Consider the following 20,118-nt stretch of genomic DNA (forward strand, 5'->3'; position numbering starts at 1 on the left):
ACCATTACGCTCGCGAACTTGGCTCCTCCCGATAAATACATTTTTAACACATGTCAAGTGTATCATGTCATGTGTGCCTGTTTAACCAGCTAGCAATTAGCCAATATGTTTTGTCTCTAACCTGTGCTGCTGGTCTTAGTGTCTCGACAACCACCACAAAAGTAGCCAGAGCGAATGGAGGTGAAACAAATGAAGGACAAACCACCAAGACCTAGACAAATGTTTCTGAAAGCAACCTTAAGCTCTGGTTCTGAGCCTTTTGCTTATTCCATACCACTGAGATACAGAGGGGATTTTCAAAAAGTGGGCCTGCTCTATCCTATCTATTCATCCCACTCTACAGACACCCAGAACCCAGCTCACGTATGACTGGCTTCAACAAGCTCGGGAATGCACAGCAAAACCGCCTTGCTGTTTAAATGCACATGTTCTGTGTTCTTCAGCGATCTGTGCACAACTACTTACAAAATGTAAACCCAATTCACTGAGGTGGTAAACTAGATCGCTAAAAGCGATGCGATAACTGCAATCCCAGAGAGTTGGGCGTGTAGGTATTCAAACTTGTACTGTTCAGATGAGTCCAGATGCATGAAGTAAGACCTTAACTTGTTAGGCAATCGCACATAAACAAAAAAAAACCTCCCAGTGTTTCGTTATACAGTCAGATCATGGTCCCCAGATCAGAAAGATTACAAAGTGCATTTAAATTGCATTTATATAGAGCTTGCTATCCCTGACAAGGAGTTGAAGTGGTAGGATATTCTAATTTGGAACTTATAAATGATAACTTTTATTATCTTATTTTCCAAGCCATTGCTAAAATCTGCAGCAGCTATTTTCATTAAACGGAGAATTGATACAAACCATCAAGTAATACATTTAGATAAGTACCCCTCGTTATACTCATGACTGGGTGTGACTTTATTACTTAAGTGATCTTCCTTGCTTGCTTCGTTAGAAGACCTTACCAAACGGACAAATACCAAGTTACAGGCTCATGTGCTAAGTTGTTTTTTTACCTTTGTACGAGTCATTAAATATAGAGGAAGCTTTAGGAGTTTCCACATCTTAGTAGCTGGACTGCTAGTCACCGTAGATGATATATTCAGGCGAACTCCTTAATAAAAGAGAAATGTGAACCCTTCAGCATCAAATAGAAACCCACAGGATCAGGGAGAACTGGGTTTGCGGGGGCGATTGGTAGGTGGCGGGATCAAAATGAAAAGCATTGTATAGGAAGGACCAAGATAGGGACATGTTTTAGGTTGTAAATCCCTGTTTTTTTAAAGGAATGAGTGGATGGACGAAAATACAAATGTAATTGCCTTCCATTCTTCAGGTAAAAAGAATGAGGAGGTTCCTCGCGTTTCTTCAATTATCATCACATAACTTAATTTGGTAGATTTCCACAGCTGTAGACGCAAGATATTTTAAAGCTTTACACTTATAGTGTTTACAGCTCAGTAGTGAACAATACCCATATTCATCATTAATTCATACAGAATATTATTTGCTAACCTGGACCTTCTCAACACTTAAGCAACATTTAATCTGGTGCTGTTGGGTAATCTGATACATTTTAACTTCACTAGGTTTCTCCCTTTACCAGCAGCTGGGGACTATAATAAATCCAAGACTGGACTTATCAAAGGCGCTCTGCAACAGAAAGTCACCTGTTCAGGCAGAACAATTTGCAAAATATAGTTTCAATTACTGTTTATACAACCTAAAATGAGCTACAATTGAAAAAACATACTTGAAGCCTCAAAAGGAACTACATATGGTATCTTTGCAAGACAAGTATTTGTATATAGCAAAGGTAGGTCGGAAAAGGAGCCTTTTACTCTACAAAGTTAGATTTATATATGCATAAACAATTAGCACATGAGCTAGTCATTTAAGTCGTACATTGGCAACCTGAGTTCAGACACTCTCTTTCTTGAATACCTACATAGAAAGAAAAGAACTCTTAGACTATCTTTTCTGGGAGCGCACCCTACAGAAGAAACTCCATCTACCTCTGTCCAAACAAATCCTTTCTAATTAACCTTGAAAAGTAAGATACATTTTTTGCTTTTCCAGTGCCGCTTTGTCATTTGCTCTGAAACACCGAATTCTTATAAAGAAAAGTAGAAGTTGGTTATCCCTTCTGTCGCTCCTGACTGGATCTTTTTACACAATGTGCATGTGGAACAAGTTACTTACCTTCGGTAACGATATATCTGTAAGAAACAGTAGTTAGTATTAGATTCCTTACCTTAGAATATCCCCAGGCGTCAGTCTGGATCCGGAAACTTTTGCGTAGCAGTACCCCTGCGCGTCGGTAGGCGTCGTCTGCAGGCGTCCCCTGCGGCTCCGCGTCGTCGGCGTCGTGCGCCGTGATGACGTCGCTGGAGTATATAGACGCCGCCTCCGCGCGCTGACGTCAGTTCTTTGCACACAGCTTTTCCGCGCCAGAACACGCAGAGCCATGTGAGAACTAACACTGGTGCCATTTGAAACTAGGGCCCTGAAAGGGATGTCCTTAACCCTAGGTATCAGTTCGCAGAACGGGGAGGATGGGTGGGGCGGTAAGGAATCTAATACTAACTACTGTTTCTTACAGATATATCGTTACCGAAGGTAAGTAACTTGTTCATCTGAAAGAAACAGGTTAGTATTAGATTCCTTACCTTAGAATAGATACCCCAGCAATACCAACCCCGGTGGTGGGTCTGCGAACCAATACAACCTACACCAGAAAGTCCTGGAGGACCGAACGGCCAAAGAAGCCATCCCTCCGGACTTGACTGTCCAGGCAGTAGTGCCTCGCAAAGGTGTGCAGCGAGGCCCACGTAGCCGCCTGGCAAATGTCCTGCAAAGGGACTCCCCGGCCCAGGGCAGTAGTAGCCGCCGTAGCCCGAGTGGAATGGGCCCTCAGCCCAACAGGAGGCTCCTTCCGAGCCAAAGAGTAGCATGCTTTGATGCACAGGACGACCCACCGAGAGATGGTTCGTTTCTGCACCGCCCTTCCCTTCTTCTCACCCACGTAGCCAACAAACAGTTGGTCATCCACCCGGAACTGGCGTGTGCGATCCATGTAAAATGAAAGCGCACGTTTTGGGTCCAGACGATGGAGCCGCTCTTCATCCTTTGAAGGATGCGGAGGCGGGAAGAAGGAGGGCAAGGTGATGGACTGCCCAATGTGAAAAGCAGAGACTACCTTGGGCAGGAAAGAAGGTCTAGTCCTAAGAACCACCTTGTCAGGATGAACAGACAAGAAAGGAGGTTTAACAGAAAGGGCCTGGAGCTCACTCACTCTCCTGGCAGAGGTGATGGCAACCAGGAAGGCCGTCTTTAAAGTGAGAAGACGGAGAGGACAGGAATGAAGAGGCTCAAAGGGAGCACACATCAGGAAAGTCAGAACCAGGTTCAAGTCCCACTGAGGCATCACGAACGGAGCAGGTGGATACATGTGCGTGATGCCTTTTAAGAATCGTAATACAATAGGGGACTTGAATAAAGATGGCTGATCAGGTAGCCTTAAGAAGGCGGAAAGGGCAGAAAGATAGCCCTTGATAGTGCCCAGAGCAGAGCCCTGCTGGGCAAGGGAAAGAAGGAAGAGGAGAACCTCAGACAGAGGGGCAGAAAGGGGGTCCACAGCCTTTGCTGTGCACCATGCCACAAATCTGTTCCACCGGCAGGCGTATACCGACTTTGTGGAGGGACGCCTGGCTGCCAGAATAACATCACAGACTTCAGGAGGCAAGTCAAATGGCCTCAACTGTCGCCGCTCAATCTCCAAGCATGGAGGTGGAGACTGGACAGGTTCGGGTGGAGGACCGTCCCCTGCTGCTGCGACAGAAGGTCCTCCTGAAGGGGCAGGCGGATCGAGGGACCGACTGTCATGCTGAGTAGCTCGGGATACCAGTACCTTCGAGCCCAGTCCGGAGCCACAAGGATAACTTGGGCCCGGTCGCGCCTGATCTTCTTCAGCACTCTGGGCAGAAGTGGTATAGGCGGAAAGGCGTACAACAGACCGCAACTCCACTCGCGCCGAAAGGCGTCGCCGAGCGAGTGCCGTCTTGGAAACTCCAACGCGCAGAACTGATGACATTGCGCGTTCTCTTCTGTGGCGAATAGATCTAACCAAGGCTCTCCCCATTGCTGAAAGAGGCCTCTCGCCACGTCCGAGTTCAGACGCCATTCGTGATCCACCGAGCACCGACGGCTGAGTTCGTCCGCCCTGGCGTTCAGAGAACCTGCCAGGTGTTGAACCGTCAGAGTCACGCCCTGACGTTCCAGCCATTGCCAGAGACGCAGAGCCTCCTGGCAAAGGGTCCACGACCCCACACCGCCCTGTTTGTTGCAGTACCACATGGCGGTGGTGTTGTCCGTGAACACCTGCACTACACTCCCGTTGACAAAGGGGAGGAATGCCTTCAGTGCTAGGCGAATCGCCCGTAGCTCCAACATGTTGATATGGAGCCGGGACTCCGCCGGAGACCAGATGCCTCTGATCTCCGCCTCTCCCAAGTGGCCACCCCAGCCCTGGAGGGACGCGTCCGTCACAACCACGTGCTCCGGTTGGGGAAGGGAGAGGGATCTGCCTCTGACCCAATCGCGGTCCGTAAGCCACCACTGCAACTGTCTCGCAGTGCCCTCCGAGATCAGGACATGGTCGGATAGGTTGCCCTGATGCTGGGCCCACTGAAACTTCAGGTCCCACTGCAGAGCCCGCATCCGCCACCTGGCGTGATGCACCAGTAGGATGCAGGAGGCCATCAGCCCCAGAAGCCGCAGCGTCAACCTGACCGAAACCCGGGATAACGGCTGAAAGATGGGAATCAGAGCCTGAATATCCCGGACCCGCCGTTCCGGGGGATAAACCCGAAACTGCGCCGAGTCGAGAACCGCTCCGATGAAAAGGAGCTTTTGAGAGGGACACAGGTGTGATTTCGGCACATTGATGGAAAACCCCAGCTCGTGCAGGAGGTCTGCCGTCGTCTGAAGGTGGTGGACGACTTTATGGGGCGAGCCCGCCTTCAACAACCAGTCGTCGAGGTAGGGGAAGACTGAAACCCCTAACCGGCGCAGATGAGCCGCGACCACCGCCATCACTTTCGTGAACACCCGTGGGGCGCTGGTAAGGCCGAATGGGAGCACGATAAACTGAAAGTGCTCGTGGCCTACCGTGAACCGCAGGTAACGCCGGTGGGCCGGCAGGACGGGGATGTGAAAATACGCATCCTGCAAGTCCAACGCTACCATCCAGTCTTGTGGGTCTAGAGCAGCCAAGACCTGAGCCAAAGTCAACATCTTGAACTTCTCCTTCCGGAGGAAGCCGTTGACGTTCCGCAGGTCCAAGATAGGACGCAGGCCTCCCTTGTCCTTCTTGGGTACCAGAAAGTAGTGGGAGTAGCAACCACACCCTACTTCTGGCCCAGGAACGCGCTCGATGGCCCCCTTGGCCAAGAGGGCCGTAACTTCCTCCTGCAGAAGTGTCAAGTGGTCCCCCGACACACGGTGGTTCTGCGGTGGCATGGCTGGAGGAGTGGACTCGAAGGGGAGGGCATAGCCCCTTCGAACGAGCTGCAGCACCCACCTGTCCGATGTTATCGCGCGCCAGCGGGAGTGGTGATGGCGAACCCTGCCACCCACTGGCGTCACGTGAGCCCGAAAGCTCGGACTAGGAAGGCTTGGATGCAGCAGCGGAGGGAGGCGTGGACTGACCACGCCGCTGGCCTCTACCGCCACCACGGCGGAAACCACGGCCGCCACCGCGCTGGGGAGCGTTCTGCGGCGCGTGGCTGGCAGCACGTGTGGGACCGCCCCTCCCTTGGCCACGAAAGGGGCGAAACGAACCCGTCTGCTGGCGCTGGGTCGAAAGACCCAAGGACTTGGCCGTGACCCTGGAGTCCTTGAAGCGCTCCAGCGCGTGGTCCGCTTTGTCACCAAACAGGCGACTGCCATCAAATGGCATGTCCATGAGTGTATTTTGGACGTCTGGCGAAAAGTTGGCAGACCTCAGCCAAGCATGGCGACGAATCGCCACCGTCGTGGACATGGCCCGTCCCAGGGAGTCGGTTGTGTCCAGACCACAACGGATCGAGTACCGCGCCGCATCCCGGCCTTCAACCAAGGCCCGGGTGAGCTTGTCCCGCACTTCCTGGGGGCATTGCGGCAAACACTCTTCGACCGTATCCCACAGGGAGTGGGTGTAGCGGCCCAAGAGGCACGCGGTATTACAAGACCGCAGTCCAGCGCTCAAAGAGGAAAAGACCTTTTTACCAAACTGGTCATACCGCTTTGATTCCCGATCGGGCGGAGCCGACGGAAATGCGGACTGCGAAGTGGAGGCCTGGATCACCAGACTCTCCGGGGAGGGATGGGTGGATAAAAAGGCAGGGTCGTCCGAGCATGGACGGTGACGCCTTGCCACATTCCGGTCAACCGGCGCACCGGAAGCGGGCCTGGATCAGGTGCCCAAAAGGACATCCGTCAGGGCCTCATTAAACGGCAGCAGAGGCTCCTGGGGGCATGACTGCGGTTTAAACACTTCGGTCAGAATGTTCGGTTTGACCGTCGCGACGGGGAGCTCAAGGTGTAAGGCCTTGGCAGCCCTCATCAGGACCACTGAATAGGCAGCACCTGCCTCAGACGCCACAGGGGACGGGGAGACAAACCCAGGGTTGGGCGACTCGTCCAGGCCACTGGCATCACCCAGATCACCTACCCAGTCCACATCATACTGGCAGGCACGGGATAAAGGGTCCTCAGACCCCTCCCAACCCTCTCCATACTCATCCTCATCATACCCATATTCTGGGTCGACGATATAGACATCGGGGTCAACGGGCCCCATCGGCGTCGGATCCGGCGTCGGCCGGCGCCGGTCCGACTCCGTGTCCGGAGTCGGGGAGGGAATGGGGGTGGCGCCGCGCGGCGTCGGTGCCGGGGACCCGACGCCGGCCGGAGCCGACGGCGGAGTCGCTGCACCACGCGGAGGCGGTACCACGGGTTGGCCCAAAGGAACCGACGCCGGAGAGGCCGGGAGACCAGCCGGCGACGAACCTGAGGGACCCAGCGGCGCCGGGACCGGAGCCACCGGCGGCGTCGGGGCAGAAGCACCCGAACCGCTCGGGCCCCCAGACGGGACCGACGGCCCCGCAGGCGCCGTAGGCCCCGCCGGAGGAGACCTCGCCCTCATAGCAATGAGGAAGGCCTCGATCTCCTCACGCGACGCGCCTTCCCCAGGGACCGACGGGTATGGGGTAGACGGCGTCGGTGACCCACGCGGGCCCGCGGGGGTGGGGCCACCCGAGCCCCCGGCCGCATCACGCGGGCGTCGGGGGGAGTCGGGGGTGCGATGGCGACATACTCCAGCGACGTCATCACGGCGCACGTCGCCGACGACGCGGAGCCGCAGGGGACGCCTGCAGACGACGCCTACCGACGTGCAGGGGTACTGCTACGCAAAAGTTTCCGGATCCAGACTGACGCCTGGGGATATTCTAAGGTAAGGAATCTAATACTAACCTGTTTCTTTCAGATTATGTATTGTATCTTTGACCACCTCACTACTTCTTAAAACCCACTCATTCTTCTACACTGACTACAAGGTGGAGATGATGAGTAAGGAATACTTTATTGTACAGTTAATAAAAACTATTACAAAAAGACCAACAGCAATAAAAACCGTTAAGAAAAATAAAAGATATTTGTAACAGCCTAGGCGATAGTTCTTATGAAGAGTTAAAAAGTGATAAAAAGATTTTTTAAGAATTAATGTTTGTCCGCCACTAGGTCATGTCTGCGATTCCTCCGGGGTGATTTCTTGTAGTTAACCTTGCCCCCTTTCCCTTTCTGGATGCGTTGCAGACCATATTCCTTATAGGAGGCATGCCATTCCTTTTCCCCGTATGCGCGTGCATTTTGGTGCTCTGTCCATTTTTGTACCTATAGGTCAGCTGTGCCTCTGTGTGGACCAAGTGTTTTTTTTAGCTGTAAGGGTGTGGAAAATACGCTTTCATTGTCTATTTGTTCTTTCTTTGTGGTGATTCTGGCTACTGCGGCTTTAATGTATTTTGCCATTCGACAAGCCATTTGGGCTTCGTCACCTGAGAAGCAAGCCAGGACTGCTTGGCTGCAGGGCCTGATCCCCTTTTTTGTTGAATAGTGGTCTCAGCCGGTTCCTGCCTTCTGTATGGACCAAGTGTTCGTTAAATCTAAGGGTGTGGAGAATACGCTTTCTTTATCCATTTGTTCTTTCTTTGAAGTGATTCTAGCTTCTATGGCTTTGATGTATTTTACCAGTCAACAAGCCATTTGGACTTCGTCACCTGAGAAGCAAGCCAGGACTGTTTGCCTACAGGACCTGATCCCTTTTTTGTTGAATACTGGTCTCAGCAGGTCCCTGCGTTCAGGCTGCAGCTCCTTACAGATAGTGATGAGGTGTAAGATGTTTTCCTCGTCATTCCCGCACAGGCGGCATTTTGCTGGTTTTGGAGGACGCAGCCAGGGTGCCATGTGGTCTGCAGAGGGCAGTACTCCTAGCTGGTATTTTAGGAATAACTATTTTGTTTTTTTGGTGAAACTGGTCAAAAGATACGTTTGCGGTGCAAGTTTTTTGTAGGTGTGTACAGTTAGTCATCCGTGAGCTCCCTCCGTCAGTGAAGCTTTGTTCTGTAAGAGAGATTCTTTTCTGACAATGTTGTTTACTGCTTTTTTGAAACCTGCCAGGTTTCCTTGAAGATCCCACAGTTGTTGCGCCCCCAGTTGCTTTATTGCATCCTCCAGAAAAAGCCTTGCTGGGCCGTTGTCTTTGGTTTGAAGTTCTTTCCAGAGTAGTGCATTAAGGGTATTTGCCTCTCCCCTACTGATTTTGTACCAACTTTTAAGGTAAACTCCCTTGCGTGCCAGCTCTTCTTTTACTAACCCAAATTCAAGTTGAATTTGCGCCAGTGATGTGTACCGAGGAAGGCCAAAGATCATGCGCATCGCTCTTGTTATTACTACATTTACTGTTTCGGCGTCCCTGCCTCTCATTCCTTCACTTCCATAAGTGATGGAAGGGATCAGGTTGGCTTGGATCAGCTTTATTAGAGGGGAGAGGTTTGGCCCAGCAATTTTCATTCTCAGATTTCTTAATGTTACAGCTGTCATTAGGCCTCTCTTTTTTATTTCCTCTCGTTGTGATATGAAGTTGCCCCTATGATCTATGATTACACCCAGATAGCGATATTTGTTTGTGACATCCAATTTCTTTTTGTCCATAAACCAGCCGCGTATTGATTTCTTTTTGCAGTTTTTAAGGCACATGACTTTTGTTTTGTCATAATTGATGTTGAGTTTATTTGATTTGGAGTATTGCGAGGTGATATCAAGGAGCCGCTGTAGGCCTATCAGGGTCCGGCAAATTAGCACTAGGTCGTCCGCATAGAATAAATTGGACAGCTGGAAGCCCCCTAGTTTAGGTGCGTGAGAGTTGTTTTCATTTAGAATGGTTGATAGTTCGGCCATAAAAAGGTTGAATAGAGTTGGCGCTAACACGCATCCTTGCTTTACTCCTGTGCTGGTTGGGATTTTCTTGGTTAGGAAGTCCCCTGCTCCTAATTTAACCTGGACCCAGGTATCACTGTGCAAAAGAATTAGTTGGTTCAACAGTTTTGAAGGGATTTGCATTCCCTTTAATTTTTGCCACAGATTTCTGTTTACGCGGTCGAAGGCGGAGCTGTACGAAGGCGGAGCTGTAGTCGATATAGCACAGGTATAAAGATTGTTTTGCCTTCAGCGCTGTGGAGATGATGAGATCCTTGGTGATGACAGACATTATTGAAATACCATTTATACTAGGTTCTTCTAGAAACTCAATGATACAGACTACATCAGCCAGAATTGGCCTTAACTTGGGTATGCATGACTATAAAAACCAGCCCTAACAACATTTTACGATGAAGTTAAACCACCAGGTGATTTGCGGCAGCAAAGCCTGCAATTTGAAGGAAAAAACACAGTTTGCAACTGCAAACAATCCTTTTACACTATATCAATGCCCTTTTACCAGCCAGAAAATTATTTCGGACTCGTAAAAGGGCTTTTGCGCTCCACTATGAAACACAAAAAAGGAGATTGCATCAAAAGGTTATCCCTATTCAATATGGGAGTCGCAATGATACATATCAACGGTTTGTGAAAGAAACTGTTGCTGCAAACCACTGACACACAGACAATGGACGGAATGCAGAGCAAATCAAACATTCACCCCATTCAATAGATCTGGGATAAATCCATTGTTCCTTTGCTCATCATGCCACCCCAGTTAAGACCCAGCCAAATGCAAATCAGTCTTGACCCTGTGCCAGGTAAGAGCTGTCCAGCCCCAACTGCCAAGCCAGGCCCTTCCTGGACCGGAAACAAGCATCTTGGGACCGGTTTCGGGGCATCACCCCATATCAGCCAGGCTAGCTTGAATCCAGTGGCACAGTGAGCCCAGGACCCACGTTTGGGCATACCCAGCGCACTTAGGGCGAGAAAGCAAGTGACACACAGATGGACGGAATGCACAGCAAACAAAACATTCACCCCCAGTCAATAGATCTGGGTTTTATCCATCGTTTTTTGCTCACTATGCCACTCTAGTTTAGACCCAGCCATACCTGCAAACCACTGATCAGTTACGGTAAGTGGTGGTAACAAATTCTGAAAGGGGGAGCTCAAAGGGGAAGCTGTCCCGGTGGGGTAACTTCCACAATGGGAATAATTTCAGGTGATGCTAGGAAGACTGCTCCCCATGATGTCTTCCCAGACAGCAAACATTTATTTTAAACACAGCACCTGTCGCTCTAATGGTAATAGGCGGCTTTTAAAAAAAAATCCGGTTTAGAAATGTAAATGCTGAGACAGAGGTCTGCTGTCCCCTGCAAGCCTCCATCCTGGCATTTGCAGCCAATCACAGGGAATTGCAAAACGTGACCTGCTTAATTAATTTTCATTAGGCAGATCAGTTTTTGATCTCCTAATAATAGAAAATATGCTACACGACCTATTAGTACATGTTGTTTTGCAAATTGCATTTATATTCTCAAACTAGTCGGTGTGCAAATTGATCATTCCTGGTTTGAAATGGGAATAGCACATCAGGCCCGTAGTCTAACTAGTAACTTGCACCACACTATGTGCCAAAGAGAAACCTGCACTTATTAACTGAGCGCTTAATAGCACAACAAGCCTTCAAATAAGATTAAGCACTGAAAATGGATCTTGGGTGTCCAGAATCCCAGGCCTGTGGGACAAAGAGAACCCTAGCCGGATGGCAGAATAGGAGTATAGGCACTTCAGAAATAGCCTTAAAACCAAGCCAATCAGTTGTACTTACGAATGAACTTCATGCATATGTGAGTTGTGACTGAAGAAGATTAGTTTGCCAACCCCCTTACCCAACTGTACTCTTGTTTTCCCTGTCCCACCACATACAATCCATGGAGCGCCTAAGCGCTCTAAGGCAACTGAAAGGTGACATGCAGTGCACTATACAACTACGTAATAAATTATGCCAATCTTGTTTGGTACAAACAAATCTGGGTTTCTCGTGGACAGTAACCTACCTTGAACCCCACTGGTAAATATGAGTTCTAAATCTTGTTTTTGTATCTAATGGTCTTAAACAGAGAGTGTAACATTTTTCCCAGAACACGGGTTATTCCAACAAATACAAAAGGCAACCATCTGACTAATAAAATGCAGGAGGATTATCCTATATTGCCTTCTCTATCACTGGCTTTGACATACAACATCAAACGGGATGCAGTATAAACCACTCCAAATTGTCTACAATGATGGTACTTCATTTATTCGTGCAAATTTGTCCCTTTTTGATCTTGTCTGCAAAATCATCCTAGTAACCACTTTCCAGAAAGCCCTTCAAGGGCAGAACACACTCTGTAACTTGTGGAACACTCTTCCAATGGTTATTCACTTAATTGAGAACATTTAGGCACTTCATTGATTCATGACAACATTTTCCAACAGCAAAATGTTCTTTTAAAGAAAATCAAATTACATGCTCATTAGCACTATGAAACCAGTTTAGTGGTAACATAGAAAATTAACACAACATATCATACTAATCCTTTAACTCAAGTGGTCAGCATTAAACTGAAATTCATTATCAAATTTTTCGTACCATATCCAATACAGTAAGGTGATGCAAAGTGTCTTCATATGCAAGGTAAACTCATTATATATATATATATATATATATTCATGCATCATTAACCTAAGTTAATATCGTGTTTGGTATCTTACTTGTTAAAAACCTTTTTCTCAAGCCGTGAACGTGATGTGTTTGCATTATGTTTTAGATCAGTTAAATTTGGATACTTCTTTTTCTTTCCTTTTTTCTTTCCTTTCCCCTTTCCTTTCCCAGGGCATAAAGAGGATCCTAGGTCCTCTCCAGTGGCTGCTTCAATCTCCCTCATGAGTTCAGGGTCCCGCCAATCTAACAAGGAAACAAAACATTACACAATCTTGATAATTACAATCATATGCCGAAAACAGTACAACTTGTAGGAAAACACAACACAAAGTCAAGCATTTTATTTACACAATATACCACAATTTGCGCATCATCAGAATTCCAAATTCTAATCGTGCAGGTGTATCCTTGAAATGCTGCCAGACGGGCAAGGGAAGTATGTTCACAATAAAAGAAGTCTGGAGTATATTACCACTTTTACAACTCATTTGTTAAACCATTAAAGTAATTTGTATGAAATTCTAATCTCTGAAATCTGAATTCAAGTAGAATACAGTAAAATCCAAGACTTTAGAATCCTGCATAAAAATGTGTTCGGGTAAATTCACAAACAGTATTACAAGAAAGCAAATCACTAATGTAGTGTGGGTTTTACCATAGTAAAGTTCCTATTTAGACCCAATGAAACATGCTTCATATCATTGAGTTACAATTTTTCAGATGATGATGATCGGGCCTAGGCCTGTCTGGAATGCTGGTTGTGGCAGCAGAATGGTGTAAACGCACACTTTCAGGCGTGTGACTGGAAACTCAAAGCACAAAGCAGACAAAAGACTCACATTTTTAATATGCACTTTTCTTGCCAGTGTTTGGAATGATGAAAAAACACTTTGTTTAGCTTTGCAGAACTTGAGCCAACTTTCCATCAAACCATATGGCGCTTATTGCTTTCACTGTGGTCTCTCCTTATTGGATATACTATAAGTGCTCTCTAACAAAGGTGTGTTAAAAGGATAACATATGAAGTAATCAACTGAACGCAAGAGTTTACATTACATTACATTAACAACAAAAAAGTATGGAAAGAAAAAATAGTTCTGTGAATGTAAGCAGTGAAAGGATACAAGCCATTCAATCAAGAGGATGGAAAATAATCCATCCTCCAGGGAAGGGACAAAAACCTGAAGAGGAAGGGCTGCCATCGAATAAGGAGTAAGCATAAGACTGATAAAAATGCCAACCAATGAAAAGTAATGGGTTGACCTGAAGCACATTGTGAGGATTTGTATTGCCAAAGCTTTCAATGCCCTGGTGAGACCTAAGAAGGAGAACTTGGACCTCCGTTATATGGGTGTAGGCTAATTCAAACTTATTTACATGGATATGCATGGTTCTGCATGCATCGCTAATAAACAATACACTTAATAATGACTGCTTGTAAGCATATTCTCTTACAAAGCATACAAGGAGAGCCTGTACAGCACATGTCAAAAATGTGACAAACGTGTGGTAAACAAGACCTTTTCTCTAGTCCCATACCTGTCTGGGATAGGCTGTACACATATCTACAAGTAATTCAACCACCAAGAGGGCTCAGATGCAACACTAGCACAGGGGCTATTCACTGAAAGTTAAATTACTATCAATTATCTTTCTTCCCGCTTCTTATGGTTACTCCACAGCACATGTACCACCGCTAACAATCAAGAACAACTTGAGTTAGTCATAGTCAGCTCAGTTGTTACCACTTTTCTTCTATTTTGTTCTTCCTCTCCTCCCCTCACTTTGCCATCATCCTTTCTGCCAGCAAACCATGGGGCAGGCGTATGCATATCCACCAAGACTGACTTACTATATGGTACTTAAAACTACCTAGTGTAATATACGTTGTTTACTTTCGAATGTGATTTGTTTCTAGCATTAAGCGTACAATACGTGTTCTCCAGTGAATAATATTGTTTAGTCCTTATGCACAGAGCCTTAATAAAAAAATTGTTGAACACAAAATAAAATCCAAACCTTCCAATAAATCTCAATTAACCGTCTCACTGATCTATCTATTCAATAGCTGAATCAGGATTACTGCATTATTTACTGACTAGCAATGAAAATATTGACTTCTTTTATATATTTTACTTCTAAAGTCTAAGGTTATACCAAGATCTATGCGTGAAACTTCACAGGGAACCAGAGTAACTATGTTCTATTATCAAATTTAAATCAAATTACAGGTAGGATGGAAAATATTGATATCCGTATCATAACTTTTCATTTATAACTGCCTCCAAAACATGTCTGAGGGTTTTGACGGGAAAACATGCAGTTGGAAGCATATCTGCTCTGGATAACGTGTCTCAGTACAGCAAGTCTTTCTTTTTAAAACGTGGGTTGCAGTTTATTTCTTTCCCTAGTGTGCTGTGCTTTGGGTCTATTTTTATGGGGAAACTTAAAATGACTAATATTTTCATGACTTTAGGGTACTATCTCTGTGAGCATGAGGCAGCTATCTGCAGCGGTTTAACATTTTTTTTGTTGCCGTTTAGCTATTGACACAGATGCTCAATGAGCCAAGCAGTGTTCTGGATTAAAAAAAATTGTACTAGTGGTAATGAAATCTACAGCATCCTATATTAATTCTAACGGCTATAGGAAATAAAGTTGCTAATTGTGCGAGTTGTTTGTGCATTCAATACTACCAACAAATATTGTACTGTGTGATGTGGGGTGACCCGTAGACCTAATACAAGGAGCTACAAAGGGAGCTACAGTGTGTCCTTTGCTTAACGTGTGGCTGTCATATGAGAAGGGCATGACACACTTATGGCAGGTGGTAAGAAGCACTCCTGTGCTGTTCTTTCTATACTCATACATTCTATTCAGTTGTACATTCACATTGCTTGGTTTCCTGCAGTGCTCAGGGCTGCTCAAGAATAAAAGATTTTGCTCGTCTTCACTCAAAGTCATGTAACAAAGTATTGAAAAGAACATCATTGGGAGAAATATGCAATAACCTTTGTTTCACATCTGAAAAAAGAAGAGTAGAATGCTTCCTCTACTTCCTGATGTCCGATTCACAAAACTGGAGTCTGGAATGTAAGAAATATACTACTGGAGGATTTCACCTACATTTGGAGTATAATTCCAAAAATCCCAGAAGCGAACTAATGTAAAAAAAACAAAAATGTAGCCATGTGGAATGCGTCCATTACTTACTGATAATAGCATTACTCCTAGTTCTACTCCCTCGCCTTCCTTCTTAACAAATGAGGCCCAATGTTAATTGAATGTATGTATGTTTTGAACGTTAAGCAATATTGAAAAAGTAAATAAAAAAAACAAATGAGACCCTTTGCCTACCCAAGACCCACCCCCAGCTTATAAAAACATCCCTGACCCCCCCCACCTCCTGTACATAAACAATCCAAACCTAGAACTCAGTTGAACTGCACCCAGAGGGACCCTGAAGGAAGACGAGGGAGTAGTACTAGGAGTAATGCCATATCAGTAAGTAATGGACGCATTACCTCCTGTCCCTCCCTCGCCTTCCTTCTTACCAAATGAGGAAATAGCAAGCAAAAACAGAGACAGACAACTGAGTGAAGAACACCATTTCCATAACATGCCAAAATCAACACACAATTCTCCTAGTCCTTCATAGAGGACAAGACTTTGTGGCCCAGGAAATTATCCAAATGTTCCAGACCAACACTCTGATATTGGCGGACAAAAGTGGAAGGGGAAGAACAAGTCGCCACCCTACAAATTATCACCACAGACGTACCTTGCAATTCAGTCACAGTAGTCGCCATACTGCGCGTAGAGTGCACCTGCACACCCACAGGAGGATTCAGTTCTTTTACCTCGTAAGTCAAAAAGACCAGAGACCAAATCCACCAACTCAAAGTAGCCGTGGACCGTTTTGCCCCTTTTTAGCGGGTCCAAAACTCACAAACAAAGCGTCCCCCTTCCGGAAGGACTCCTCCACTTGCAAATACCAAAACAAAGTCCTCCGCACATCCAAACAGTGCAGCCGACAGTCCCCAGCTGAGGAATGATCAGGACAAAACTCCTGCAAAATCACCTCCTGACTGAGTTGAAAAGCTGAATTTACTTTAGGGAGAAAAGACAGAACAGGCACCAGCACAACCCGTTCAATAAAAAATCTTGTAGAAAGGATACTTACAGGACAAGGCCCCAACACCTCCAACCGCCTAGCCGACCCGCCTAGCCGACGTGATGGTTATCAAGAAACAAGCCTTGAAAGTCAAGAGCTTCAACTCCAGCCGATCACGGGGTTCAAAAGAAGGACCTGACAGCACATCCAAGACCAACTGTAAATTCCAGCATAGAAAAGAACGAACAGGCCGATGAAAAAGGTTAAAAAGGCCCTGGAAAAAAACGATGCAAATGGCCCTCATCATCATGCAAATTGCGCCGGGAACCCCATAATGCCTGAATGGCTACCCACTGCACAAAGCAACCAACTGAGCACTATCCTGCAGGAACTGCATAACCAAAAAGAGATCAGCTACAGTAGGATCAACCTCCTTACGAAAACACCTGCCCAAAAAAGCTCTACAATGCCTGGTATAAGAGCGAAGCGAAGAAGACCTACAAGTAGAATGCAAGGTCTCAGCCAATTGTTTAGGGAGCCCCAAGCCGGCTAAGCCCCTCTGCTCAACTGCCAAAGCCGTCAAGTGCAACTTCCTAAAGGTGCCCGGGGAAAGAGCCGGAAAAACCAACGGAAAAGAAACTACAGGAAGGACTCACTTCAGGTCGCACAGCAACAAGTCCAGGGGAGGAAATCAATTAGCACGAGGCCACCTGAGCGCAATCAACACCACCTGGGCCTACTCCCTTGGGACCGAACCAGAAAAGCCCTGAACAGCCGGAATGGAGGAAAAGCGAAGAGCAGGCCCTGAAGCCATGGGCAGGTCAAACCCTCGATCCAGAGAGCAAAACCGCCCCACCTTAGCATTCCCTGGACCAGCAAACAAGCCTACCACCGGGAGGCTCCAACGAACCACCAACTGGAGGAACAAACTGGGAAGGAGATAGAAATCCTTGGACGAGGGAAACAGATCAGCTCAGACATTCTCCACCCCCGAATGTAAAGAGCAGACAGCCCCAGAACCCAGACATGAGCCCACAGGAAAATGTCTCTGGCCACCAAGTTCAGGGATCTGGACCTAGTCCCCCCTGACTGTTGACATAGGACTTCGCCACCAGACTGTCCGTCTGAACCACCACCATCTGTCCCCGCAGAGCATCCTGAAATAGGAGTAGAGTGAGCCAAACCACCTGCAACTCCCTCCAGTTGGGAGTCCTGCAGAGACCAGCAGCCCTGAACCTGCCACACCCCCAACCGGACAGGCTGGCATCCGACGTTACCACCAGCGGAGCCAGCGGAGACAACGAAACCCCAGCCAGAAGATGCTGGTGGCAGAGCCACCAGGAGAGGTCCTCCCAGGTTAGGTAAGTCATCCGTAGTGGAGCCAACAGATACTGGACCCCTGGAGACCACACAGCCAGAACCCAGTTGGCTAGGCGAAGGTGGTGAGACCGGGCACAGGGCACAAGAAACACCACCGAAGCCAAAGGCCCCTGCACCCTCAACCACTCCACCGCCGGTGGAGCCTCCTGGGATATCAGGGGTTGAACCTGTGCCTGCAACGAGACCAGTCGCCTCTCAGATAGAATAACACTGTCCTCGAGAGTCTGAAAACAAGCCCTGGTGAAGACCAAGTCCTGAGATGGGATCAAAGAAGATTTCCCCCAAATAACCAAAAATCCTTGCCCCTGCAGAACCTCCAAGACCCTTTCGACCTGAGCGACCAAAACAGACTCCTCCACTGCATGAAGCAAGACATCATCCAAATAGGGGTGAATGAACACCCCCCCCCCCTCCCCGCATGAAGGATAGCCATCAGTAGTGCCAGGACCTTTGTAAAGACCCTTGGAGAGGACTTGAGGCCGAGGGGGAGAACACAAAATTGAAAATGGGCGTCCTCTACTACGAACCTCAGGAATCACTGAGAGGAGGCTGCAACAGGAACATGGAGATAAGCGTCCTCGAGATCAAAAGAAGCCAAAAAATCCCCTGGCTGGACCAGAGGAACAATCGCCTGAATGGCCAACATTCGGAAGTGAACAGCACGAACACAGGATTTGACACACTCTGGATCTAAAACGGGCCGAAACCAACCCCGTGATCCTAGCAGACGGTACAAGGCATGAAACATGTTGACCATAGACTTACACTAACTAGAGCCCAGATAGACCATTAAATCTATCACTAGCTCGCTAATCGTGTTTTTAATCATGATAAAGTGACCCGATAAGTAAAATAGTTTTTTTTGGACTCTCTCCAATCATTTTTAATACACTTACCCTTTCCTCATTCTACTTACACCCACGTACCACACATGCACCTCACTCTTCATAACGGCTAAAAAGGACTTCGGCAATGAGCCCCCTCGGGGAGCACGTTGGGCATTGCAGCGCCGGCCCAATGAGGAGCTGCACAATGATGAAGCATAACACCCCCTGGGGTGTGTGAGGGCCCTTGCTCCTATAAGGTGCACTCCCCTGGACTATCCTGGTTTCACCGGGAGACCTAGATCCCCATACAGAACTGCACACTCCTCTCTTCTTGATTCAGTGCTTTTTATGCACAGCTAAGTAAAGCTTACTGTACAGAACTACAAAAAAGACAAACACTGTAGCAAAGTTAATAGGTTTCATGTTTGTACAGTGTGATATTGGCTTTGTCAGTGCTTAAGTTTGTGCAGAGCAGCAAGAGCAGAGACAAGGATATGAAAAATGAATGCGACAGAGTAAATTTTGTTCTGCAGCATTAGAGGTGGTTGAGCCTACAAATTAACAGAGAGAGCCGTGCACGAGCTGAGGGTCTGGATGGATTCTTGGAGTCCATGCACGAGTCGAGCCCTGAAAATTTGTGGCACGTAAACTGGAAATGACACCATATAAAAATATGATAAATTCAAAAGTGAATATCTTTAACATGCAGAAGAGTTTCAACTTAGTACATTAGATTATATCACTGCATTGACAGGCATTTATTGAAAGTGGCAGTTTTTAAACATGAACTTAAAAATATTCATGCCCACTAACACCCGCCATGATAACAATGCCATTAGTGAATTAAGAGCGAAGCTAGTTGTCATGCACACCCTTTATGTGGCCTAGATTCATACACAGATCAAGATTATAGTTTAATAAACCCAAAAGAGGTGCTTGTGTAACACATACTCTGAACTAAGCATTTTAAAGTGCTCTCAAATGCAATGAGAAAAACGGAAGCACGGTAAAATATATTATCTGCCTACGGTCACAAAATGTGGTCAAGCGGGGAAGCCGGAAAAAATCCCAGGCTTTCCGATTTACATTGTGACATTCAGCCATTAGATGGGTAGGACTTTACCTTGCATGTTTCACATCAAAGATTAATATGTTTTTGTGCATTCTTGACTCATTAGGTTACAGCATGGGTGGCAGGCAGAAGCCACATGATGCGTGGCTCGCTTTGGGCTCAAGTGTAAAAGAGGACCTCTAGCCTTGCCAGAGCCAGGCATCTGGCTCGGCCTTTAGTGGCTCACCCAACTCTATGTAGCATTCATTTTAGAGGCTTTTTTTCAGCACTCGCTCCCCAGTTTCACTGGGTGACTCTCAGACTGTAAAATAGTGCCTTGTGTTTTCAATGGTGTTGGAAAGACGCCTTCAAATAGCCAACACAAAAAGGCTAGACTGAAAGTTGGGATTTGCCAACTCCTCAAACCAATGGCTGAAGGTTCCAGAGGGAAAAAAAGCTAATGGCATGAAGAAGACCTGCCCAAGGGCCTTAAACTAAGTATAGATTACAA

The 20,118-nt window shown here is 47.0% G+C and overlaps 1 protein-coding gene across 2 annotated transcripts in view; it reads right to left on the minus strand.

The window, feature by feature from the left end:
• The window catches only part of UVSSA (UV stimulated scaffold protein A), a 262,208-nt gene that overhangs the window by 8,477 nt on the left and 233,613 nt on the right, over positions 1-20,118 (minus strand). For both annotated transcript variants that reach the window (XM_078678640.1, XM_078678639.1), the window contains exon 13: positions 12,286-12,478. In XM_078678640.1, coding sequence (XP_078534766.1) covers positions 12,286-12,478 — 193 coding nt within the window. The remainder of the gene's footprint in view (positions 1-12,285; positions 12,479-20,118) is intronic.

The sequence above is a fragment of the Lissotriton helveticus genome, chromosome 2_2 (genome assembly GCF_964261635.1).
Source record: "Lissotriton helveticus chromosome 2_2, aLisHel1.1, whole genome shotgun sequence".
Lineage (NCBI taxonomy): Eukaryota > Metazoa > Chordata > Amphibia > Caudata > Salamandridae > Lissotriton > Lissotriton helveticus.